Raw genomic sequence first — 27128 nt, 5'->3', positions numbered from 1 at the left:
TCAGTCAATGCGCCAGAGAATTCTGCAGCAGTGGGGATTTACCAGTTCATTTCTAATCTCATAATTTGAAGGTAATTAGGGGCGCCTCTCCTCCTGATATCTATCTGGGTCTTGGGAGTTATTTATTTGGCTTCTTCTTCCCTTCACCCCTTGTTTCTCATCCTACCCCTCCCCTTCTCAGCTGGAAGTGTCATAAATCTGCCGCTGCCTCAGTTTCATGACTGATGGCATGGATATTACCCTCATATGGGGGTGCCATGCCTGGAGGGGGAGAGGGGGTTGGGGATGAGGCCGTGTCAGTGTCCTTACTGTGAAGAAGTAACAGGATTAAGTGGGGAATTACAGCCTGGATGAATGTCATATTTCACTCTCGGTGCAGACGCTTCAGAGCATGACGTCTCGCCATGTCTCACATGTGAGTTGACCCCTGTGAGACAATCAGGACCAAAGAGGCTCTCATTCGTCCCATCTGTCTGTTTGCTTGTGGGATGTATTTCCCATGAATCCCTGCTGTGTGTTAATGAAGGTTTAGTCTCACTGGAAGTTCACAGCAATCCGCCTCCAATCATATATTTACATTGCTGATTCCATATAGCTCCCAAACGACGGGGTTCAGGTGACATTACCACAAGTGTTCCCCAATTCTTGTAAATATTACTCACCTTTGTTGTTTGTCCTATAAGAGCCTGCCAGCCCCCCTCCACAGTAGCATGTCTTTTGTTGGGGGTTTCAATTCCACGATCTGGGTAGAGGATAGGGGGCTGCTCTCCCACAAGGACCCCCCAGGAGGACTCATATATTCACCCAGACAAGCCTGGAGTCTCAGGGGGATCTGAGCGTGATTGATCATCCTTTCCCTGTTGTGTCCTTCCCTCTCACCTGGGTGTGAGATACCAAGAGGACCATCAGGGAGCAACAGGGCCCGACTGTAAATCAAAGGCTCAACACATGCTGCCTTTTATTCTGTTTCTCTTTTATATGCTGGTATTTTCTGGAATATAAAAATGTGTTCTTAAAGGAAGTATTTAATGTCAACTATGTCTATAATATAGTGTTAATGCCATTTACTCTTTTTCAATTTGTAGGGTTTCGAAAACAGATCATATAACCGTCCTTCCTTATTGCCAACACTTGGGGAAAGTCTGAGCTTATTATCGGTTTCAATATGCATTTCTTTCTGTAATGTTGAAGTAATAAGTGATAGCTGGTGCTTTCACATCCAAAGAAGACTGATCAAATGGCTATAAAATTATTTTCTACATGTATATTAGAGCCAGGATATAAAACACAAATAATGAGCTGCTGCTGCTGAGAGAAAATAGTCAGGACCTTTACACAAGCAGTAAAAGAAGTCAGTGGAATGAATTAGGAGTAGGTAAAATTTAGATGTCACACAGCTAAAAAGTAACTTTGAACTAAACAGAGGCTAATATTCATAAACATTGATGGAAAAATGGTTCAATCAAACCAGAGTTCTTTCTAAATGTAGTCCTGTTCCCAAAAGCAACCTGTGGATTGTGCTAACAAGCCTGAACCCCATGTTGCTGGCTAATGCAATCATAATACCCAGATTGCAAAGATATACATGATATACTACCTGACCCCCGCAAAAATGCTGCAAATACAAGCAGGTTCTTCTTTATGGGGCCTTGCCCCTGCAAACTGCAATACCCACCACGTCCTCCGAGGTGCAGTGTTGTCAAAGCTTTCTGTCTATTGTCTGAAAATTTGAGTTTTAAAAGGTGGCTTTCTGCTGCCTCAGATGCTTTTACAGTTTTGAATTATTCAATTCTAAGAAAAGGTTTAGACAAGAGAATACTGAATGCAAAAATGTTTTTAAAAATCTTTTTTAATCCTATAAAATGAAATACCTTCAAAAAAATCCACAGATGGCAATATTGTACAAATAATATAAAAAAAAACGTGGCTATCTAGACAATGAAAAAAGTTTGCTCGATTCTTGTCATCTGACATCTCTGGGGGGAAATGACCAGAAGTTCGAATTACTCAGACTGTGGCTGTCTTTCAAGGTCTTCCGAATCCTCTTTCTGCAGCAGAGACACAAAAACATCCAGCAGTAATCCAATTTCAATAGTTGTTCCATGCTATTCAGTTTTGCTTTGTGTGCTTGGAAATGAGTCTTTGTGTGGGCTGCCACTCTATGCCACTGAACCAGAGACATATTTTTAAAACTATGGAAACGATACGCTGGTCTTGATGGAGAAATGTGAACATAAAGGGAAAAGTCGGTAAAGTAAGCCGAAACATTTGTATGTTGCAGCGAGCCTCGGGGAGAGTTTTATGCTGACTTGCACTGTGCTGCGTCATTAGTTCCCTCGTCATTTGTGCATGCTGCTGTGCTATCCTGGGGTGAGGGAGATGATTACCCATCACACACACACACACATATACACACTGCCTGCTGCTACTTCCTGATGCCATAGTCCAGAGTGAAGAGCCACTGCTGTATCGTGCACCCGGGGGCTGCTGGCCAATGCTAGAACCAAGCTTAATGTGGGATTTGTCTTCTTTATGCTAATTTTTGCATATGCACATGCCCAAACAGATGTCACAGTTTTCAGAACCACAAAGGTCACTGTTACGCAATCCCTTTTGTTTTTTTGTAAAGCTGCATTTTTAGTAAATGGAATGAGGGAGAGAGTGGTTTTTGCACAGCATTACCTCCGTTGTCAATATTTCAGTTCCGAGATCCACTGTGGGAATGCTGCGCTCTTGGGCTTCTGGACATGCTAACTTGTCAGGATGTCCGACGCAAACAATGAGGTCACAGAGCCTCAGCTGGGTGCGCACTGTGGGGAGACAAATATTACCATTTCCCAAAACTCCCCCAGGTCAAAGAAGTTGTACAAAATGCACCAAAATAACTAATTTCAGTCCTTTTTAAAATCTTAATTGAGCAAATGTATCCTTTTTGGTTTAACTGATGACGACTGAGTGGTTTGATTCAGTAAGGTACATACAGGCAAGTTGAGCCATGTCGTCAGACAGGTTTTCCAGCTTCTGCAGAGTCTTTTCCAGATCAGCGCAAGCAATCACGTTAGCTTCCTCCGACCTTGTCTCTGTATTTTCCACCCGAAACATAAAACAAAACAAAGGACATCAAGTAAATCTTTCAGACTTAACTTGTGTCTTTGCAAAAATGTAATTAAAAACCCACTTCCAGACATAAATTCTCTTTATTGAAACTCGGCAAACAGATCAAAATTACCTCAAAACAAAGACAAAGCAGGGAGATGCAGTCTAGACATCACTGGCAGCATAACAGCTAAAGCACCTGCAGCTATCGATCACTTTAAAACAACCCAAACACAAGAACATTTCCAAGTGCTGTAATGATTCCTGGAATAATGTTGGGCAGACTATCATATATCAGTCTGGGTGAGTTCCTGCAGGGGGAACAGGGCTGTTGTCCGTCTTTGGGGCTCCACAGACCGCAGCTTTGCATCCGTGATAAGCGTCCTCCAGCTTCTGCATCGAGGAGACCAGTTCGGGGTTGGTCCGCATGACCACAATGTCGTGAGCCATCCAGGTCAGCTGTACTGTGGGTGAACACAACACAACACAGCACAATACAAGGCAATACAACACAGCTCTTGGTGCAGCCGCCCGATTTTCCGGCAGATTTTGATTGATAAAATGACGCCTTACGTGACATCTTCTCTGTGTATTCGACCATTCTCTCCAAATCCTTCGTGAGCTCCGACATGTCGGCACTGACGTTCTGATGAAGCTCCGTAAACGATGAACCGGCCATCTAAGTTAAAACCGGTAGTATTAGCTGTCAGAGACGTATTTACAGATACATTTTGAGCCGTTGGTGTGGCTGCCCGCCTGTCAACTCATCACAGTCAGTTAGCTAACGTAGCCACGGTCAGCTAATTTTAGGCGACGTTGGATGAATTTGAATAAAAGCTTACCTTTATTAAGACCAAGGAATTTAAACAGTTTTCTTTTGAGTCAGTGTTCGAGTTCTTCTCAACAAACAACGGTTTGGCAGAGCATAAAACTCACTAACAAACGTTATTTATCATAAAAACCTACGGGAAATTTCTTGTTAAAGATGGTGTTCCGAACCAAGTCCTCACGACCATTAAAAAAACCCCATTAAGTTAAATGTAAAATCCCACACTTTAAAGGGTCATGGAACACAGCACAATTATGACCGAAACTCCATATTAAGCTTCTTACTACAGTCTCGATCACCCTATGAATATACTTACATTGCTTTTCTGTGCTGCACAAGACATAGATAGAAAATAGTTTGCAACATAAATATTAATTTGAGTCTAGATAACTTAAAACACCGTCAAAGCAAGCTTAAAAAAAACATTCTTAGAAAAATATACCTTTCTATAATTATAGGTACGATGTTAAGACAGGATTGGAATGCCATTTTTTGGAGAAAAAAATTATGTGTGTGTGTGTGTTTTTTATAGGATTCACCAGTTTGCTTTCTGCAGAAAGCACTTTATCTTCATAAAGATTAAGCTGTCAAAGAGAGTAGGACTAGCATGTTTGCTACTAATTTATGATTTATAGGATACACTATCATTTCTGTTTGAATTAACATCAAGGAAAGAAAATCTAACACAGTTGATGCTACTGTGTGTGTGGGGAAAATTATCTGAGTGTCAAAGAACAAACTCCCCCTAAGGGAGAAAGCTAGTTGACAGTATGGGGGAAGAAAGTGGGAATGGACGTCTTACCTAATAAACCAATCAAATGTGGCAGTGGGCGTTTCCAGGAAAAAAAGACATAAAGCACCTATGACAGGTGACATCTTTACAGAGAGCAAGGGCAAACAGGTGAGCAAGGCATTTAAATTGTAGCTGCTGATTTTTATTAAGCTGGTCATATTTGTCTAAAAAGGAATAGGGCACAAAGACATTAAAAAAGGAGGAAGGAATTAGAGTTGAAGAAAAGGACCAAGAGGACAAAGAAGACTCTGGGAGCTGAGAGGAAGATTAACAATGTCTTCATTTGAGGCCCAGGGCCAGTCCCCTCCGCGGTGTGGCCCACAGTTCCCCAGCCTTGGTCAGGAGCCCCCTGAGCTCAGCATGTACAGTGACTGCTACTACCCCCCTCCTTCACTGCCAAGTCCTCAGCGCACCACGCCGACGTCCTACGACCTGAACGACTATGCTACCACCTCCCCAAACCCCTACCTCTGGTTCAACGGCTCTGGCATCAACACATCTCCATACCTGGCTACCACGGGCACCCCCGGCAACACCACCAGCCCTTTCATGCCGCAACACTATGGCATGCAGAGGTCTTACCTGGGTCCAGCTGGAGCTGGAGGTCCGGGAGGGGAATTAAGCTGGTTCTCTTTGCCCTCCCAAGAAGATCTGATGAAGCTGGTCAGGCCTCCATACTCCTATTCAGCTCTCATCGCCATGGCAATCCATGGAGCCCCTGACAAGAGACTGACCTTGAGTCAAATTTACCAATATGTCGCCGACAACTTCCCCTTTTACAACAAGAGCAAAGCCGGTTGGCAAAACTCAATCCGACACAACCTGTCACTTAATGACTGCTTCAAAAAAGTACCAAGAGATGAAGATGATCCAGGTAAGGTCTCATACATTATATTTTATATATTTCATATGTTCAGTACTGTGAAAACATTCCTGGATTCATATTAGTGTAACACCTCTGCAGGTAAGGGCAACTACTGGACACTTGACCCCAACTGTGAAAAGATGTTTGACAATGGAAACTTCCGTCGCAAAAGAAAGAGAAAGTCCGACACCCTTCCCGGCGGGGACAGCATTTCAGGAGGTCCAGAGTCTGGAGACAACGACCGCGGCAGTCCCAAGCACAACCCTTCCCTCGACATCTCCCCGCCAACAGACAGGATTCCCTCCCCATCTTCGTCCGGCGTAGCACCTTGTCTCAGTACCTTCCTGACTGAGATGTCCGGAGTGACCGCCGGAGTGGCCAGCGAGGTGGGGGGCGATTTAAGCAGGCCCATGCAGCTGCCTCTGGACGGGCCACATCGGCCGGCGCAGCCTCCGAGTTTTGGCAGCTACTCTCCAAACCCAGGTGGGTCGGAATGGGTTCCACAAGTGCCCGGTCCCCCTGTGCTCTCCCCTTCACCCTCCCCCTCATCTATAGGCTACACTAGCCCCATCCTCAGCCAGTTTAACGGGTCCAGCGGTCATTTTTACCCAACCATGAGCTCCACAGGAGTCATCTACCATCGTGAAGGCACAGAGGTTTAAGTGAAGTGGAGGTTTGTTTTGACTCTTGACAGTAAAGATTAACTGGCTGATGACTTTTGCTGTAGAGTTCTGTTACACACACACACACACACATTATGTTTGCTGACTGAGACAGGAAAAGCGTGTGACAGTGGAGTTAAAAGGCTTTGATTCCCACAGGAACAGCTGAGTCAGTTGCAAACAGCAGCAAGTGTCCCTCCCTGAAACCGCTGTCTGTCACACTATCAGATCCCCAGTCAGCTTTTATTGGACCCACGGCTATTATCTCTACCTGCCCTGACTCATAACTGATGCTGGATCTGATCTGCTGACATCTGACCATTTGACATCACGCCATGTGTCTCTGGTCAGGATCGGGCCCGGACAACAAATTGAGGAATCGTGTGTGTGGTGTGTGTCTGTGTGTGATGCTCTAAAGTGAAAAGTGAACAGTTTTGGTGATCTTTTTTTTTGTAGAACAATTTGTGAAATTTCTGTCCAAGAGTCTGATGCAAATTGTACTTTGTAAATACGTGAATGTGATGTGTAGTTTCATAAATTTATATTGTAGATCTCTTTTGTTTTTGTAAATAGTCTATATTGAGTTTCTGATGTATGGTTTATGTGATGACATTTGTGTGTGTGTGTTTTTTTTAATTTTAATAAAAGTATTTAGAATTATGCATTTACATTTTTCTCTATACTTTCTATAAATTAATATGGGAATACCAGCAGAAGCAACATGCGCTAGTGTTTTCCCAACCAACCCCCTTCTTTCCTGAAAAAAAGAAGTCAAAATAAGCGCTCTTTTAGAAAACAGGCCCACAAGAAAAGCGATGACCAGTAGTGTCAAACCTGCATGTCGGAGTAACCTGATCCGACCGTGTTGGTAACTGCTAACTGCTCCTTGCAAACGTTGGAAATCCACATTCTCATGGTGTCCCAGCTTGTTGTGCCAAACAGTGAATTCCGTCACACCATTTATACACGGATAGTGCTGACTGGATGCAAACATCTTTATTGTGGCAGAGGGCTCGACTGATAAAAGCTGTAAAGATGCTGAAGCATGAAGTAGTTCAGTTTACAAAGAATGCAGGGACAGACACTGGTACAGTTAGCAGACGTACAGCTGCCAGTCTGTGAAAGGTAGCCAAGAACATTCTCACACCTAAAAAAGAAATTTACTAAAGCATTTTATTGCACAAAGTCCTAATATATCCAATAAAATAAAGGTTTTCATTGTCATTTAAATAAAGGCACAGCTGCAAACAGATACAGTTTGAGCTTAGTGGGAAAGATAACAAATAATTTTATAGTATAAATATTAAATATAAACAATAAAAAAGATGGTTAACTGTTGAGTCTGTCAACAACTTGGCCCTAATTCTGTTAGCTATGCTCCATGCTCGTACCAATACTTTGAAATTGTATGACCCTCTAATCCTTTATTTACCCAGAAACACTGGCAGCATGACCACCATTTACACTAAACAAGAAAGAAAGAAAGAATGAAAGAATGGAAGAAAGAATGAAAGAAAGAAAGGAAGAAAGAAAGAAAGAAAGAAAGAAAGAAAGAAAGAAAGAAAGAAAGAAAGAAAGAAAGAAAAAGAAAGAAAGAAAAAGAAAGAAAGAAAGAAAGAAAGAAAGAAAGAAAGAAAGAAAGAAAGAAAGAAAGAAAGAAAGAAAGAAAGAAAGAAAGAAAGAAACTTCTTGGCACAATTGTGCATTAGCTAAGCTGTCAGATTTGCATAACTGATGTGAAGAGCTGCTTCACATCTTCCTTTCTTCTTAGTGCCTCTTTTGCAAACAAATGTGATTTATTTATAATTTGTTCATGATTTATGAGCGTGCCAAATCCATATGCAAACCTGCCTTCTTTTCCCGCCGAGACTGCAGAGCGCACGAGGAGCTTTTTCACTCTAGACACTTTGAAGGTGTTTTCCTTGCCTCCGCATCCTGCTCAGTGTGAGCTTGGGGGTAAAAGCCGTTATACACAATGTAAGCTGTCTCCCGTTTTTGCCAATCCACCTTGAGATATGTCAGCCAAGAGGGAGATTACAGTGGGGCCTTCGTGTCTCAGAGACATCATTAACCGTAGTCGTCATCTTCTGCTGTCTTTATTCAAACTGATGGCACTGATATCTGAAAAGGATGCAAATTTGCAGGTGCTACTCGTACTAGCGGATGGCAATGACAAGGTCAGAACCGAAATGGTATGTTCCAGATGGAAACAGATAAGATAACGGTAAAACCTGAAAACTTACTTTGAGACACACTTCTTCTATTGGAACTTAAACTTTTATTCATACTTTAGAACTTCTTATAACTTTTCCCTCAAAGCTTTGGACAATGTTTTGTTTCCTTCACGCTTCCCCTCATTTAGCTATCATGCACTTGTCGAACTTGTTATGATATCCAATAATTATACATTCATCCTCCCGGCATTACTCCCCATCTGCTTTTTTACTAGGAAAAGTAACAGCCACTTGCTGCAGTCTGCTGTGATACATTAACGTCCAAACTGAAACGGCGGTACAGTTTGTTTGAGAGCAGTGTGCCATATGGCTGCTGGAAAACACCGTGTGATTGAGGGATACTCAGCACAGCATCCATCAATAACATGTTATAGCTCTGGACCCTCATCACCTCCGGCAGCAGAATTATTACTCAAGAGTGATACGATTAAAATCTCCAAATCCTCATCTCCACCTGCCGCCTGGCTCGTGGCAGTCATCAACGCACCTGTCGAAGAGAGGGAACACACCCCCACACACTCATCAACTGCATATGTGTGTATGGGTGTGTGTGTGTTCATCCACAGAGGGCACAGAAGTGTGTGGTGTTTATGATGTAAACTCAGACAAAGGCTTACATCATAGCTGCCACGCACGAGAGATTTGTGTTTTTAGGAGCTGTCCCCGATTATAGAGCCATAAAATAACAGATTTCACGTCTCACTGTTCGGGGGATAAAGAGCTGGCAAACTGTGACAGCTTGTAAATCTGCTTCCTCCGGGAGAGAGGAAAAACACAACCTGAACCGAAAACTGTCCTGTTATACCAAAAACACACACGCACACCTTCTATATTTACTAAAACAGTCAAGTCCTATCAAAGCTGTTTAGTAAACGGTTAGAACAGAACGTCAAGCCTGGAGACACGTCGTCATGCCCGGTGCTCCAGTTTGCTGTTTTCAGTAAATATCCTCACACACTCCCAACACAGGTGATGAGAGACACTGAACACCTTCCTTGTTTCCCTGAAAGTTACAGAACAACCTTCGCTTTCCCCTTCACACCTCAGTACAAAGTGCTGGAACCTTTACAATCCTCAGGTTTCTGCTTGTATTTCCCTCCGTTAAACTGTCATTACTTTGTCATTTTATTATAACATATCGCAAAAGGAAAAATAATTTCTATGACAGACACAAACAGCATGATACAATGCCTGAATATTTGGGGATTTTCCCAACGCTCGGCACAGTCCACAAAAACCATTCCAGCCTCTTCCAATTCTCCATGATAAAACAGGTAGATCCCAGTGTCCCCGACTCCAGAGAATGCAGCAGGGAGTGATCTCCCCTTGCTAAACATGGCTTTTATACACGATTTGGGGGGAAAGTGAAGTTTAAAGACAAACACTGAGTGCAGTGAGACAGTGTGTATATATGAATCATTGCTATTTCACCTTAAAATATTTTCCATGTCAACATACAGTAAACAATGTGATATGAAGGCTTTGCAGCAAGGGAGGGTGAATAATGAGGGAAAATTATTAACATTTTAATGGATAAATGCAACTGGATGTGGAAATGAATCGTTGAAAACATGATTCGTCATGCGTATTTTGTTAATATTATTTCCTTTTAGCGGCAGCTGTTCTGCATTTATTCCAACTGTCATGTATCAGCATTCTCCTCAGGTTCTTCTTCATAACATCAGATTATTAGTACAGCCATGCTGCTGCCTGGAAACCATGGGATTTATCCTGGTATTCCTGTTTTATTACCCACACACCACAACACACATGTTAAAAAATGAAGTGAGTGAGTGAGTGAGTGAGTGAGTGAGTGAGTGAGTGAGTGAGTGAGTGAGGGAGGGAGGGAGGGAGGGATGGATGATGGATGGATGAGTGAATGAATAGATGGATGGATGATGATGCATTGAGACTGGCAAGAAAATGGGATTTTCATTGTAAAAGTCATAATTTGTAGAAGGCTTCTGAGAAATATTTGGATAAGGAATAAGAATAAGGAATCAGAGGCGCTGAGACTAATATTTTCATCTGAAACTTCACATTACTACTTTTCACTATGAGAAATAAAACATTTGACTACCAAACAATCCACAATTTTACAATCCAAACAGGTGGTCCTGGAGAGATTGGGCCCAGATCAGTGTAAAAATGAAATTGGGAGGGATATCACCAGTATGATTGCCCTGCAAGTCTTCAGTTGCAAATTATCTTTCTTATGGTCTTCTTTATATGTGCTGTAAATTACTGAATTCTGTTGCAGCTGTGGCCCTCATAAGACTGGAGGAATGACCCGCTGTCAGCGCTTCAGGCTTCAGCAGCTGCTTTACCGTCACTCTGCCTTTAGATGGCGCTGTTAATGCAGAAAGTGAAGACAGAAACCACAACCTGACACAAATAATGTCCTATTCTCAGCTTGCCACCAACCTTTCTACTACTACTATTGGTGTATTGTGATGGTTCTGACTCCATGGCTGTGTGCTCTGCAGCTGCTTGTAGCTTCTGGTGCCTGTCCATGCTCCCTGGTGCACCATTACCACCATCTTTGCCATCTTCATAACCTCAGTAGGCTAATCAAAGGTAGACTTGTTGATTTTGCTGATCCAAATCTACCTGGCAGGTCTTTACAGTTGATGCATGAGTATTAAAGGTCTTAATAGTTCCTAATGATGATATATGATGACTTGCCAAACAACCTGTGCATTTTTGAGTGCATTACATACTTATTACTGTAGCGATGGAATTAAAACTCTTTCTACATCAAAATATGCAAATAAAGACATAGATACAGCAATTGATCTCTATAAATTGTTGCTTATCTGTTTCTAAAGGTCTTATAACATGTAATTATGATAATGCTGGTACTGTAGTAAAAGACCCATCAGTTTTCCAAACCCTCATATCCTGCATGTTTTTAATCTCTCTTGAAAAAAAATCCAACTATGATTCAACATGATTTATGTCGGGAATTTCAAAATGCTTCTTGTAGACTGCATTGCTATTAGTTCTGTAAAAACAAAAAACAAACAAAAAAAAGAAAGCACTATGGGAACTAGAGATCAAAGTATAAACAACTAGAAATAAAAGCCAAGCAGGTCACGGTGTGACACCTTTAGTATAGTATTTAGAACCAGTTACATAACATAGTAGGTTTCTTTGCTGTCCAATCAAAGCCCCTTTGGAGAGCAAAGATCAAAGTCGCTTCAGAATCCAGAACAAAAGTTCAGACAGACAGACAAAGATGTGGTTGATGACCAGTTTAGGGTGAAAGTAATGAGTGATACCCTCTCAGTCACACTTTATATTATCATTAGCGCAAGCCTAGATATAAACCTTTGTATATTTTGACTGCTGGACAGTTCCCAGGCTGCTGTGACAGTACTGCTGCACATATACACCTACAAGGTCAAAGAAAGTCTCATAAATCACAACCATTTCAAACCTGGGGTTTTGGTTGCCTCGGGCATTATAGTTGCTTCGGTGAAATCTTGTACTGCATTAAAATTTGTCGGTTTTTTAAAGAGGAAAAAAACGAACCTTTTCTAAACAGCCTGTCTTTATTTTCATGAGCTAGCAGATCTAAACGGGTCAACAAGAGAATCAATGACAAATTAATTGTCTACTGTGTTCAGGTAAAGCGAAAGTTTCACACATGGCTGACCTGGATAGATCATCAATTAGGCGGAGGGCCGTGCCGATGGCAGCTTCAATGGGCGTCCAAACATAACAAAGCAGGAACGGCAAGCACGTAACGGAAAAAATGCTATCTTGTATTGTGGATATTACTGCTTTATTGTCGTGGAATCGATTCTCTTGCTCTCACATTTCAACAGAAAGAGCCATATATTTTTCTTCAACAGTTTTTTTTCTGTTTTACAGAAGAACTTTATTGCCTGGCTGCATAATTGATTATTTTTGTGACAGGATTTAGCTTTGCAGTGAACCTACAGAATATTAATGAGAGGTCAGTAGAAGAAGTGGAGACTTGTGCACTGGAGGAGCTCCCTATTGTAGTCACTGAGGTGTGGTCACCAGAAAAAATAAAACCTGTAAAAAACCTGTACACATTGTTCCCACAGAAGGAATAGAGTAATTTAATTCCAACACAGTGGATTTCTTTTTTTCCCCCTCCAAGATACAAGACTTCACATTTCAGATGGTTGCTAGTGCATGATATTTCTAAAACCACAAAAGCTTGACATTTTAGGTCTTACATTGAATTTTCTTCTCTAAGTGCTTTCTTAAAACTGCACATTGGAGCAGCAATGAGTTATAGCTGTAATTATGTTGGTAACCAATGAACTTGTACAGAATCATCTTTACAAGCTGGCTTAAACATGCTAAATGCTATTTTGTCCGCTTGCAGCTCTGATGACGCACCTGTGCAACGAATGTACGATAAAAAAAAGCTGACAGCATCGATTCACATTCAAATGTTGCCACAAAGCGGACGAAACTACTATAGCGGGTGTGTTCTTGCCATTACTCTGTAATTGGCTGTTTAGTTCCAGCTTCTCTCAACAGTCATTAATGATGCAGAAACAGTCGTGGGCCTAATTATTTTTTTTACTGCAGCACAACTTTAATTCTGCCCAGGCCAGACATATAGGCTTGCCCGTCTGAACTCGAATTTTCCCTCTGGGGTTTGCTCTATTTCTCAAATAAATCAACTGGAGCATGCTAATTGGTGTGACCTTATCCCCGCAGCACAAGGAGCACTAGTCCACGTGTGCATGCATGCGTGTTTAAAGGTGAGCAGATCAGTCGGTTCCTGCGGAAAGTATGGTCCATCGACAGTTCCCATCAGTCGGGTAAATATGTTCTCTCCTTTGAATACACCCACACACTTACAGCGTTTTCCTGTGAAAGCATTTGCATAACATTTACATACAGTAACTGGCTTCCCCTTGATGCTTTCTCTTATTAAAAACAATACATTGGCATGTTGTCTCCAAAACAGGGTGTTGCGCACAGAGAGCGGTGCTTTTCTTTTTTCAGGGGTGTTTGCCATGGCACCTCCCGATGATATGATACATTGCTAACTGTGCTGAATCAACAATAGAGTTGGGAGAACAAGAATCATTTCCAGGTTCAGGTTACACTTCTGTTCTCGAGAGGATCTGAATGTTGCTGTGTGCTTTAAGAGAGGCTCAGACGGCATGTCTGTCCCCACCAGTGCAGGCTGGACATGGGAGATCTTCTTAAAGCAGCAAATCCATCTGTGTAGAAGCAACAAAACATCAGATAGACAACAATGAATCATTATAACAAAACCAGAAAACTGAAATAGATGATGCGAGTTCCAATGATGACGTGAAAATCAAGGGTATGATGACCCAGACCCAGTCCTTAGGCCGGGTTTTATTTCCTAACAGGCAGAAAAAGGATTTCACTATGTAAAGCGGAATAAGAGCGTTGTCTACTGGGTCCGATCCAATCAAATTAAATCATCTTTATTTATATAGCATCTGTTACAATCAAATATTGTCTTTTGATGCTTTACATGGCAACTGCCCCTGAAAGAAAAAATACTGCTCTCTGTGCACAACGCTCCCTTTTGGAGATGGCATGCCAATGTATTCTCAGGAAGAAACTTTGAGCAGAAACAGTCTCAGTCTGATGACTGGCTGGCCAAAGGAGGAGGAGGGGAGGGGGGGGCAGATAGAGGAGGGAAGAGACATAAATCACATATGCAAATACATTAGTTACACGGAATTAAATCAACTCTAAAGCTGAGCCCGTCAGTAAGGTCAGAGGTCGGTAGATCCGGGTGCAGGTATGGGGTCTGTGACATCTGTTCTGATTGGATAGAAATCCCTCAAGGACTTGCTCTGGACAACCTTGCATTAATGGATATGTTTGAGTGCTATTTTCTCAAATAGTTCAGTGGAATATGTTTGACATTTAACTCAAGTAAAATTATTTTCCACACGATTTACCAAAAGTTCAAATCAGTATTAGATACCATCCAGCTTTCCTGAGATAAGCTGCTTCATACTGAATTGACTGAAGGCTTCAGACTGATTTAAAGATAAATTTGGAATTATATGGCGATAAGACCTCTGAGTGAAAGAGCACAGCTCAGAATTCTTGGCAGAACTATTTTAAAAAGCTCTTAGACGTTTGATTAGACACAGCACAGAGACATGGCATTCTATGGCATTGCTTCTGAATAGCTTCAGCCTGTCACAGCTGGTGGGATGAAGGTGACAGGGGAGTGAATAATCCGTACGCCTCTCCTCTGGAATTAAATCAGATGCCACGCAGGATAAGACATTAACCATTGCTGACACGTCACTCATTTGAATTTCAAGAAGGAAAAAGGGACAGGGTTGCTCCAGGGAGAGGGGTAATTCTGGAAGCGGAGACTATGGGTCAGCGGAGTGATGCAGTAAAGATAAAGAGTGTCCACTCTGACCTAGACTAGAAATCGCACTTGCGGGAGCAGAACCTTTAAAACGAAAAAACTATTCAGCCAACCAGGTAGCATTTGAGCTAAGAAACCAACCATGGAATGAAATCATCCGAAAGTAACACCATCAAATACAGTGGTCGCGCTCAGTCGTTTGAGGTGTTTTTAGACAGCATCAATCAACGATCCCATGGGATCGACTGGCTGGAGCGTTGACGGATTTATGCTTCAGTTGCTCTATTAGAACAGATAAGAGCACTCTGTGGCCCAAAGAAGGGCCACAGAAGCAGGTCTTGAAGAAATGTGGACAGTGAGGTAACGGTAATACAGGGTAATACAGTGGTGAATGCTGAGGACCAATCTCTATTAATGTTGTATTTGCATATAAAAGTATATAGAAGAACCAATCTCCCAGCTTTTTCCTGCATTTTTTGAAGCTTGTCTCAATACCTTTAGCATTGTTTTGCAGCGCCAGCCCAGGGTGAAACTTTACTCTCATTGGAGCTTTTTTTTATGCCTACTTGAGTGCATTTCTCTGAAAGAAGAGAAATAAACCTGCTTTGAAATTTCCATTATATAAACTTTAAGCATTCTGTTAATGGATTACTTTGATAGATCGAGTGAAAGATTGTGTAACAGAATTTAGCTCTTAAAGGTCTATGGTTCCTTAGAGATTGGCTGAGCTGCATATTAAAATCCCAAAGCAATTTGTGGAATGTAAAATGGGGGACGATCAAAAGGGGACATAAAATTTAATTAGTGATATCAGAGATAATACTCCTCCTTACTGTCATCCAATCAGAACTGAGGGGGGATTGCTTGAGTAGAAGAGCAAACAGCAGCTGAATCTTTAGTTTAATACACACTAATGTTCTAAATAAGGTAGAAGGTTATATCCTACAGTCAGGGCAGGGTTGATGTCGACTTGACAAGGGTCAAATAATGTCGCCTGTCCTGTCCCTGAACAGGGTAATTGAAGTTGGGGGTGCTCAGCTGTGACGTGTGACCTAGACCTTCATGGCTACAACATCAGGAATAATCCACAGTTGATGCCAGTAGAGATCCAAAGAAGTAGCCCAACGCAGTCAGGAAGCAGAACTGGGGACCAGAATGATTGGTTTTTAATGACTCCTGCTCTCTTTTCATTGATACCTCACTGAGAAATTTCACACGTACATATCGTGCACCCACACTTCCGGGGTGCCGGTCCCTAATCATGGCTATATGAAACAACTGACATGGAGTAGGTACTTCATCTGGTCTCTTCATTTGAGGTGGGTGAAGTTTGGAGAACTGTTGTTTGATGAAAGTTATCAAAGAAAATTCAAAAAATGAATCAGGTCCTCCACAGGTGTACTACCTCAGTTTTGGAATTGTGACTGATGACAAAGAACCTGGAAACAAATTACCCCACTTTAGCCAGAAAGGACCTTAAAGCTTATCAAAACACATTCAGAACATCTCTGTGGGACATTATATGTGACAGAATCTCTGCCTGCTGAACCGGGACACCAACAGGGGTTGCAGAACAATAATAAATGCTTCACTTCACTGTGGAATGATTGCTTAACAGATGACAGATAGGTATTACTTGATATGAGGAAGAAATTGTTTTATTAGAATGGATTATCCTATTTCCTTAAAAAAAAAAAAAAAAAAGCACTGTAAAAACATTATGACTGTTTCAATGGGTTTATCCCGGAAAAGGGATCAATAGTCCTCTTTTTTCCCCCAGATTGGAGGCAGATGTTAGTTGTGTATTATTGTGACTGAGATTAACTGTCTGTTAAAGTCATGCAAATTTTCTCTTCCCTGGCAGGTTTTTTTTCTTTTTTCAAATTTAACTGTAAATGACTTTCTTCTCTGAGAATAGAGATATGTATCTGATATCTCAGGCGGCTATCACTGTAGAAAGAAAGAAAGAAAGAAAGAAAGAAAGAAAGAAAGAAAGAAAGAAAGATTTTTTGATTTTTACACAAACACTTTATTTACACAAATTCACACTTTTAAAAAACCAGTGCTAACAACAAAATAAATAGAATAAACAAAAACTAGTTACTCCACAAGGCGTTTTCCACTGTCCGATTGATCCAAAAGTGTCCTTTACAACATTCAAACACACACAAAAAACATTGTCTCTTGCCCGGAACAGAAATGGGCACTGGTCCGACATAGTAGGATCCTACAGAGGGAACAAACAACAGTGGCCTGTCGGCCTACAAGCTGGTGCTCTTGTTGGACAGTTCTCTCAGTTGTTTCCTGGCTTTGCCCATGTGCTTCTTCAGCCTGAAGATCTCAGGGTCAGTCAGGTCCGACACCACTCTGTGTTTGATCCAATGGCCGGCTGACTGGATGAACAGGAGCTTGTCGGGGAAGTAAATCCCCAAATCAGGGCCCCTCATGCCTTTGGTCTTCGTGAGAAAGTTCTTGATCATGCTCTGAGGGTACAAGTCATCCCTCTCGCTGTCCGCCACCGTGTTCGACAGCTCACTGGCATCGGACATGTGCTCTTGGTCGCTGGTATCTGTGGCAGCGGCTGCATCCTCCAGCCGTCCAGCTTTTCTGTCACCACCGTCGTTCATTCCATTTTTCTGCTTTCTGCAGCGCTTTGCGGGAGCTGGCCACCATTCAGACCCCCCCCCCCGCTGCCCTCACTTGTACCTGCACCTCCCTCACCCAGCTCACCTGTGCTAACACTCACCTCACCCTGCTCACCTGTGGTCATTCCTCCCTCACCAAGCTCGCCAGCCATTTTCCCTGGCGCCCCACACTCACCTGTCTCCTGCCCCACGTCACCTACAGCTACACCCTGTTCACCGGTTTGACCCATGTCCCCCGTCTCTCCTGCCTCACCCAGTTCACTTATTTCACTCATTCCATCACCAGTCTCACCCAGCCCGCCCAACACTTCAAATGCCACCCCAGTTGGATCCATTTCCTTCCCCGCCTCACCACTCTCGCCAGTCACTTCCACCACCATCTCCACATTTTCATTCTCTCCACTCACCTCAGTCACACGCAGACACTCACTCCGTTTCCCCTCCGCCTTCGGCTCCATCTCCGCGCCGTCCGGAGCAGCGGGGGCCCCCTCCGCACCGCACCGCCGACGCCTCGCTGCCGGAACGGGAGCGGCGGGTTCCGCCGCCACCGCGTCCGGGACGGCGCGGCTCAGACAAGCCCTGGCGAGATGTCCCTCCTCGCCACAGTTAGAACATTTAAGGGCAGAGGAGGTAGCAAATAAAACGTAATCAAAGTCGTCCACACGGACGACGAAACGATAATTAAACTCCACTGCCCTGTTGTTCAGAATCACGTGCACCTGTCTACGGTGAGACACTACGTGTCTCAACAATGGCGACCTGCAGCCCGATAGTAATTTTCTAATTGGAGACACCAGTTTCCCATGTCGGGACAGTTCTTTCGCCAGGAACTCATCGCTGATGAACGGCGGCACGTTGGACAAGGTAATCCGTGCCGCCGGCTGCGTCAGCGGAGTCACCTGGACGAACTGCCCCCCTACGGTGATCCCCGTCTCCACCAACCTGTTGGCCTGTTCCACCTGCTCTACGAACAGCACCACCCTGTTCATGCGGGCGGCGGACTTCACGGAGCCGTGACCGATTTCCTGGCCCACAGCCAGAGCCACCTCCTCCACACTGAGCACGGAGCCCGCTCCCACCTTCACTCCGTGTCTCCTGCTCAACCCGGTCAAAGTGGCGTTCGCCGCCATGACGGCCGCACGCGGTCGGCCGCCCCACAAACACACACACACACACACACACACACACACTCGCTAAACTAATAAATGAATACAAAGCACACAGAAAATAAAACTATATTCACTACCATTCACACTCACACAGAAAAAGACAGAAATAGGAAACGCGTGTTTGCACAGTATTTCATTCGTTCTCTCTCTCTCCCGCTCGCACTCCTTCCACCACCGAAAGAAAGAAAGACTAGCTATAAACTAGCAATAAAAAATCAGAAAAATAGCCGTATTACAGAAACATCTGCATTTGTTTTAATATTCTAGGAAATTGATAGTGGAAAAATGAATTTCATGTTCAATAATAACATATTGTTTATCTTCTCTCTACATATTGATCAGATTTAAATAATTAGTCGTCATCAAAGGCCACCTTCATGTCCCAGGAATGTACGACCAATGAGGGATGGATGGACATGTAATGTGGAGACACTGTCCCCACACACTCGCTCTTTATTCATGAATCAGTACACAGTTAAAGGCAACTCCTAACATTGGACAGCTTCCCTTCATCCATTATTTTGCCATATTGATTCTTGTCCTTAGAGGGCGTAAAAGCGGCAAAGCAGCACCAAATGCAGCCGTGCGCTGTAGTCCTGGAGGCTGCTTTCTGCTCCCAGTCCCAAACAGAATGTTGTGCTATGCTCTATGAGTGCTGTCTTCAAAAATAATAATACATGAGTGAATAAATAAAATCCTTGAGGGAACAGGAAACCTAATATAAACTAATATAATATTTGTCGTTATAAGACTCCATACTACATCTAACTGAGCTAAAATGAAGATAAAATGATTCAATAAAGAAACAGTGTAACAAATGAGGAATTTACTGGAAATCCAACAGTATAAGTAGGTTTGCCTAAGCAGTTTTTGGTTCCTTACTCTCAGACTATCAAATAATTACATGTCAGCTTCCAATTGCAAATATGAAGTTGAAATTGTTATCAGCTCAAATTATAAGTCAAATAATTGAGGAGACACTTGTAGTGTCCTGGCTCTGCCGAGGCCTGTGTGATCATCTGAGGACATGACCTATGCTTTAGTGAGGATCTAAACTAAACATTTTGGTGTAACAGCTCTGCAGTTACAGGGTAACTTGCAACCAGCAAACTTTTTTACATATTTTCTCCTGATGATGATGATGATGATGCTTTAAGTCATGCAAATCGCAGTATTTTCCCACCAACTTCTCTTTTTACATGAATGCACAGCTAGCAGGGAATAAATATATGAGCATAAGATCAGATAACAGACCGATGGAAAGGTTTGACAAGAAATGTAACGTGGCCTGAAGATAGAAGACATCTTACAAATTGTTCCTTGAGGCCTCAGCACTAATAAAGCTCTGGGTATAAGCCAGCCGGGGTTAAAACATATCTGTAGGCCTTCTTGAAAATAACAATTTCTTGGAATTGTATGTGAGGGAACTCACACTTTCCTCATAAATAACAGTCTCACTAAGACATCTGGCTTAGAGTCAAGCACCTTTTGCAATCAATGTGGCATTACGCCAAACATGTTGCTCCTGGATGTGGCAGTTGTCATTTAGCAGAGATTTATCTCCATCCATGCATTCATGTGACATCTCCATTTGTCACCTTAGCAGCAAATCACCAGTCCTGGCATGCAGGCAATGGGGTTTCATTCCCTCCAGCCTCTGTGGAAATGATAAGATGAACCTTAGCTGAAACGGCTTGTTGTCAAAATGCAGCCAATGCTTAAATAATAAATAAAAGCATCTATATCTGAGGACTGAGTGGACAAAATTCACAGGCAGCACATGGGGGTGATGTTTGCTGTGCACTGTGTGGAATTAGATTGAATTTGGTGTAATGAAGTTAGAGACAATGACCTGATGAGATGATGGCAGCCATAAACAGGTAGACGTGCGGCGTAGTGCAAGATGAGTGACAAGAAAGTAATGGAAGCTAGCTGGTGCTGTGCACATCGCAGCAGGGTGTTCTCGTTTGTAAATGCTGTTGGAATATGAAGGGCAGAAAAAAACATTGTTCCTCATCTCATAAAAAGAGCCAGATGTTTGTGTTGATGCATATTTAAAATAGAATAAGGTTTTAAAAAAATGAAATCTCATAGTAACTGCACATAAAATCATCAGAGGGAAGAAAATGTTCATTCCAATAAATCTAACCTGGTCTACCCATAAGAGAAGTTTGAGGAGTGCAGTGCTCTGTTGAATCAACCAAAGTTAATGTGGTGGGGCTAGGCCATAAATGACGTTAGAAACAAGTATTGAACTTTTAAACTCCATTCCAAGATGCAATGGGAGGCGCAGAATGGAGGTAATGGGTTTTCATGTTGATGTGTTAGTTAGAAGGCGCGTAAAATGTGGCTGTCTATAATGATCTTGGGCTGGGGTGCCGTCTCGAGTCGTGTTGAAACTCTGCAGAGATGAAACCTAGCAGAAAAAAAGGTGAAATCAGACTTGTGGAAATGGCCACAATTTAGAAGACTGACTATGTTTGGAGTGCCAGGCCAAAAGCACAGTGGAATTTAAAAAGAACATGGCAGGTAAGTCGTCTATATGGAGATATTCTTCTTTCATTCTATGTCATTCATTATCTGTCTATTTTGAAGGTCACACATTTACATGTTCACCCCATCCGTGCACAAGCTGCATCTCCATTTGTGTCTGATTGTCTGGGACAATTTATGTAAACAAGGTCGTGCCATTCTAGCCATAGATTCAATCAGTTTATCTCATGTTTATATTGCAGCACGTTTCACTTTATTGAATTAAAATTGAATGAATAATATAGGAGCTTTCTAACAGAATAACCAGCAGCAGCAACTTCTGAGCATAATATTGATCATTTAACATCAACAGCCACTACTGGAGAACAGAGGCATGGGAAGAAATTTGCCGCTGCAGGTCAAGTGAATGTGCAGGCGGCTCATAAGTCATTATTAGGCTGTGACCCCGAAGGCCTTTTCACACATACTGGAACTCCTGGCAGCAGTAAGTTCCCAGGAGGCCCGATGTAATGTGACTGGAAGCTCTTCCTCACAGCTAGTAGCTAATTGGGATTTCTCCAAGTGTCACCAGTGGGAAGCAAAAGCATGTTTAGCAGGAAAACAGTTTCCAACTCTTGGGTTGAGGCTTCCAAATGTGTGGGGAGACCTTTATTATCTTTACCTTTGCCAGTAATGTCTTTAAACAGGGCAAAAGGACAAATAAAAAAGGCTTTCAAGAGTTGAGAGCATCATGAAACTGAGACTTGAGGGAGAAAAGACAAGCTAAATTAGATTATGACTACTCAGAAAAAAAAATAATTAAAGTTAATAGAAATTAGAAATAGCTCAGAAGGTGGTGTCATATCAGGGTCATTTGGAAAAGGCAAAACACGTTTTAAAGACGGTGCAGGAGAAAAGATAAGAGAGGCCAAAATAAACAAGCCCAATGCAGATGCTAATGATATAGTATCATTGCGCGAGTAGATTAGTGTCCATGTTATGTGCCTGGATGCGCGAGTGGGGTGCAGTGAAGAAAGAAGGTTCGGTGGCATAAAAAGAGAGAAAGAGGGAGAGCAAGAGAGAGAGAGAAGAAGGAGGGGATGCAGAGAGGCAGTGGGGAGAGATGACTAGAGCTGTGCAGAAAGACACAGAGACAGGAACTAATATCAAAACAACCCACAGCAGCACAGACTCCAGGACTGAATTGCAGGTGCAGCTCTGGTTTCACCATCACATGGAGGCAACACTGGAAAATGATTCTGAATGATTAAAGAAAAAAAGAAACCAATCTCAGCCAATCACAACATCTGGGACAGAGGCAGAAGCAAGGGGGAGGAAACAAAAGGCAAGGTGGGGAAAGGAGTGACCAGAGGTGGAAAAGAGAAGCAGAGGACCCAAGCAGGTAGGAGACAGAGAGATAATTGTGTGTAATGACCATTATATAGCTGTAGTCTGCAGGTCTGCAGTAGGAGACGTTAGTTTATCTCTAACTTTAATTTTCAATAAGAAGCTAGACAGCTGCATTATAGTTTAGATTAGCAGCATGAAGCACATTAAATATTCAGTGGCAATTTTGCACCGAGGTGGTGAAAACAAGGCTATGGACATTATTGAGATGTCCATTTCACCTTTGCACATGGTTGCATTGTGAATGGCTCGAAATACAACTGAGCATGACAAATTTAGACTATCGGGCGGAAATTCAGCGTGAAATACGACTGAGATGTGACAGTGACATTTATCTGCATGGTGGTGAGGGAGGGTGGTGGGGGTGGTGAGGGAGGGTGGTGGGGGTGGTGCGTGTGTGTGTGTGTGTGTGTGTGTGTGTGTGTGTGCGTGTGTGTGGAGGGGTCTGCTAGACAACAGGGGATTCTTTACGAGTTTAAAATGGGGTTACTCATCACAGAGGTGCGATGAATAAACAATGAGGTAACGAGCACGCCAACAGGACTTTAAATCATGTGTGCACACAAGAAAAACACTCAAAAAGAAGCATTTTAATATGCAGGTGCACTTTGTGTATGTGGGTTTGCTTGTGGGGTTGTGTACGATGGAACAGAGAGGCGGAAATCAATACACTCTCCAGTGTGCGGCTGATTGCTGAAAGATCGGCCAGTATTTCCCCAGAGGTTAATGATCCCCCTCATTTAGGTGCCACCAGCATTTGGCGACACACCGTCAGCTCCACAGAAATCACACAAGGATTTGGGATTCAGGTGTTGATGCCCACGGGTTCTTACTCCCCCCCCCCCCCCCCCCCCCCCCCCCCCCCTGTGCATAGCTGCTGTCGCCTGGCCGCTGAACAACAATGCCTGTCCAGCTGGTGGCGCTAATGATCCTGCTCCTGAGCTGCACGCCGGGGTGAGAGCTTGATGTGACACTGATGTGATTATTGTTGAGGTTTAAAATGTCTCTTAGTGCATTCCCTGTGCTAGTGGTCCACTTGCTCTCTTATCTCACCACCACCAGTGGCTGCATGTATCCGAGCCACCACTGGGGAGACTGGAACGACTCCCAGCTGCTACCAACAATCCAAAAGCTGATGAAGGGATACAACCGCTACCTCAGACCCAATTTCAATGGTAAGATTGTAAATCATTCAGTTGGAGCAAAATAATTCGCTCGGCTGCTTTCGGCTAAATGCTTGTTTATCTTTTAATGAAATAAACAATTTATTGCTCGTCTCCACCTGTGATAGAGGGTCCTGTCGAGATTGGAATGAGCCTTGACATTGCCAGCATTGATGCCATCTCCGAAATCAATATGGTATACATCTCTGCCTTGCCTTCCAGACTCTGGGATTAAAGAAAGAAAACCAGTAAGGCAGAACGGTGTATGAATAAATATTCTCGCTATCAATATTCCAGGACTACACGGCCACCATCTTCCTCCGTCAGAGGTGGCGGGACTCCAGGTTGGTGTTCCCTGGTAACGAGAGCATCAGCGTGGACGGACGCCTTGTGTCGCTTCTCTGGATACCTGACACCTTCATTCCAGACTCCAAACGCTCCTTCTTGCATGACGTCACTGTGGAAAATCGTCTAATACGCATCTTCAGCAACGGCACTGTTCTCTATGCCCTCCGGTACTTAGTCATGAAGCAACCTCGGGGTCGGCAAGCAGGAGGAAAAAATAGCTCAGCTCCACCTCAGATGAGGATTTTTTATAGTAATTTTTTTAATTGGTTTCACCCATAGTTATAGTTGCTCTCTCCTTTTGTCATATCAACAGAATTAAATTTATTTATATGAACAATTTATTACTTCCGGTAGCTTCTTAAACACAAATTGTCACTTTCAAGAAATTGTCGTTCTTCTAACTCTTTCTCAAGGGCAACAACTTTGTAAATTGCAATTTTATGTTCTATTGCAATTTTACCACAGCATTACAGCAACGATTGCCTGCAACATGGACCTGACCAAGTACCCCATGGACAGACAAGTTTGCACGCTGCAGCTGGAGAGCTGTGAGTATCACCCGTCATTTGTGTCGATGAACATTAACAGCCACCATTTCCATCGCCCTCATCATCATTCCCATCACCCGTGTTGTGAGTATCTGACGGGAGGGACAACGATATCCCCACATAATGAGCAGACCTCCAGTATTAATCAAATCCTTTCCTTACGTGTGTGTTCAGGGGGCTACAACCTGCAGGATGTGGTGTTCTACTGGACCAGAGGGAATGATTCAGTAAAAGGGCTGGACACGCTGAGGCTGGCTCAGTACAGTGTGGAGAGCTACCACACCACTGTGTCAGAGGCTGTGTATGAGACAGGTAGAGTCCCTGAATTCCCCACATGTAGAATGACTGCAGATAGGAAGGCATCTCTATGTTTCACTTTAGGAAAATACCCCAAGTTGGTGCTGCACTTTGCCCTGCGTAGAAATGTGCTCTTCTTTATCCTGGAGACGTATGTCCCCTCTACTCTGCTGGTTGTTCTCTCCTGGGTCTCCTTCTGGATCAGCCAGTCGTCCGTTCCAGCCAGGACCTGTATCGGTCAGTCTCCATATGATGATTTGATTGCATCTATTTGAACTGTCATCATTTCATCCAGGCTTCCTCTTATATGGATGTGTTAATAGTATTTTTAGTTGGTATCAAACATTATGGTCTCATACAATGAGTCCGGGAATGTGATGCCTCAGCTTGGCTCCGTCTCCTCTTCCTGAAAATCCATTTCTGTAACGGTGTACTCCTTGAAAAGTAAAGTTGGACCCTGGGACCAAGGTCAAGGTCCTTTCTTCTCTTTACTCTTTAGGATTTTAGACAGTTCACTGGTGATCTCACTCAAGACAGTTCATGCATGAACCAAAATCTGCTCTGGCTTGGGGCTGAATTGGCTATGTTGTGGGAAAACTAACAAGGAGCCCCCTTAGGCTCCTACACAAATACAGTATTTCCCTGTACTATGTGCTAAATCTGCTTTGGGATTTTTTTGAACTTCACACAGGCGGCTTTATTCAAGAATGTTAAACTTGTTCAACCATATCTAAGACTGGCAACCTCAACTAAAGTGACTATAAAATATATGGAGCATTCACTCGTGAAAGAAATAACGACATGGCTGCCAGACTGTAATTTGTCTGGGTCAGTTCCTCTTTCAAAAACCTGTGAAATCTCATACTTTATCTGCATTTAACTAATGGGTTGAAAAGAGAGGTTTTGCTTTCCATACTTGCTTGAACAAAGAGAATTCAGTTCATTAAAAGGCAGATTAACACCCGGGGGATTGAGCTTCTCATAAGATGAATTAAACTTTTTGATATCCGTTTTTTTCACTGAAAATTCAAACACATTAAGTTCGGACTTAATGTGCTGCTTTATAATTACATTCCCGTATAGCAGTTTGCAAAGAAGCACATATAATCAGCATAATTACCAGTCCAGTGATGAGCTCAGAACATATTTGAACACATGCATATTCAATTGCTAAATATGGACAACTGCGTTGGAGGCCATGACGGCAAACGTGCACGGGGATATTGAAACGATGACGCCGTGACATATTTTGCAGGAGTGACAACAGTCCTGACGATGACCACTCTAATGATGGGAGCCCGCACCTCCCTCCCTAATGCCAACTGCTTCATCAAAGCCATCGACGTCTACCTGGGAATCTGCTTCACCTTCATCTTCGGCGCCCTGCTGGAGTATGCCTGTGCCCACTTCTACACCATGCAGCACCAGACCGTGGAAGATTTATACAGGGTGAGGAGGCTGATTACACTTCACACACGACAACACTTACAGTAAATGGCCTGGGCAATGAAAATGGCTGCAATCTGTGTATTGACCAGGATCTTCAGCGGGAGTTCAATGAATCGAACGGAAATGGCTCGCTCCCCATCGTCAGCACCGCTCAAACAAAGCAGTCCAGTAAAATCGGATCTACTGCAGAGGAGCCAGAGGAGCAGACAGCTAACAGCGACACAAGGAACAGTGCTGAGCCCAAAGAGGATACGTCAAAACAGGGCTGCGGCCTATCTTCTGTGGCGAATGCGTCACGTAGGGCCGCTTCGGTTTTCACCGTCGAAAATCCACACAACATCGATTGTCACGCCCGCACGTTATTCCCTATGGCATTCCTCTTCGTCAATATCCTCTACTGGCTTTATTATCTCTTTCTCTGAGCATTTTCTCTAAAGCTGGTGCTTTGTTGTTTTCACCATCCTGACGCGTCTCTACCTCCACGTTTGAGGCCAGTACCAGTTGCTACTGCCATACTCGATCCCGTTAGCGAACTGAAACACACTCATGAGAGGTTTTTATGCACACGAAGGAATCAAAAGCAGCTGAGCATGATTTTGGTCAGGTATGAATAGAGTGCTGCAACATAAAAGTGCAAAACTGCAATTGAATGAGCTTATTACAACCCTATAGACAAATAGTTATTTAGCAAGAGGCTATACCTGGTCTTCACAAAGTGCACTGCCTTCTGTGACTACATCTTGGCTTTGATACATCTTCCAGTGCATTATAATGCGAAAGCAGAAAA

At 43.1% G+C, this 27128-nt stretch overlaps 3 protein-coding genes across 11 annotated transcripts; 2 read left to right on the top strand and 1 right to left on the bottom strand.

Moving 5' to 3' along the window:
- Positions 1–1810: 1810 nt before the first annotated feature.
- On the bottom strand, positions 1811–7785 carry syce3 (synaptonemal complex central element protein 3). Of its 9 annotated transcripts, none has more exons than XM_029847604.1 (5): positions 7080–7785; positions 3670–3775; positions 2982–3080; positions 2683–2810; positions 1811–2048 (listed from the first exon to the last, which is right to left on the bottom strand). In XM_029847604.1, the coding sequence occupies exons 1-5, from the start codon at positions 7158–7160 to the stop codon at positions 2004–2006; spliced, it is 459 nt and encodes a 152-aa protein (XP_029703464.1). In that variant the 5' UTR covers positions 7161–7785; the 3' UTR covers positions 1811–2003. The 9 variants fall into 9 exon arrangements, with proteins under 9 accessions (XP_029703464.1, XP_011609102.1, XP_029703465.1 ...); XM_011610800.2 differs by lacking the exon at positions 7080–7785 and adding an exon at positions 4242–4812 and having other exon boundaries at positions 1813–2048; XM_029847605.1 differs by lacking the exon at positions 7080–7785 and adding an exon at positions 5301–5422 and having other exon boundaries at positions 1814–2048.
- Positions 4955–6825, top strand: foxi3b (forkhead box I3b). Its single transcript, XM_003970498.3, has 2 exons — positions 4955–5592; positions 5683–6825. The coding sequence occupies exons 1-2, from the start codon at positions 4992–4994 to the stop codon at positions 6243–6245; spliced, it is 1164 nt and encodes a 387-aa protein (XP_003970547.1). The 5' UTR covers positions 4955–4991; the 3' UTR covers positions 6246–6825.
- Positions 7786–22257: 14472 nt separating the features above from the next.
- On the top strand, positions 22258–27005 carry gabrp (gamma-aminobutyric acid type A receptor subunit pi). Its single transcript, XM_003970523.3, has 10 exons — positions 22258–22531; positions 23411–23490; positions 23599–23711; positions 23828–23895; positions 23997–24214; positions 24513–24595; positions 24770–24907; positions 24977–25129; positions 26148–26341; positions 26431–27005. The coding sequence occupies exons 2-10, from the start codon at positions 23438–23440 to the stop codon at positions 26761–26763; spliced, it is 1353 nt and encodes a 450-aa protein (XP_003970572.1). The 5' UTR covers positions 22258–22531; positions 23411–23437; the 3' UTR covers positions 26764–27005.
- Positions 27006–27128: the final 123 nt, after the last annotated feature.

Source organism: Takifugu rubripes, chromosome 14 (assembly GCF_901000725.2).
Source record: "Takifugu rubripes chromosome 14, fTakRub1.2, whole genome shotgun sequence".
Lineage (NCBI taxonomy): Eukaryota > Metazoa > Chordata > Actinopteri > Tetraodontiformes > Tetraodontidae > Takifugu > Takifugu rubripes.
Note: the sequence above shows the minus strand (reverse complement) of the source record. Positions and strands in the feature narration are given on the sequence as shown.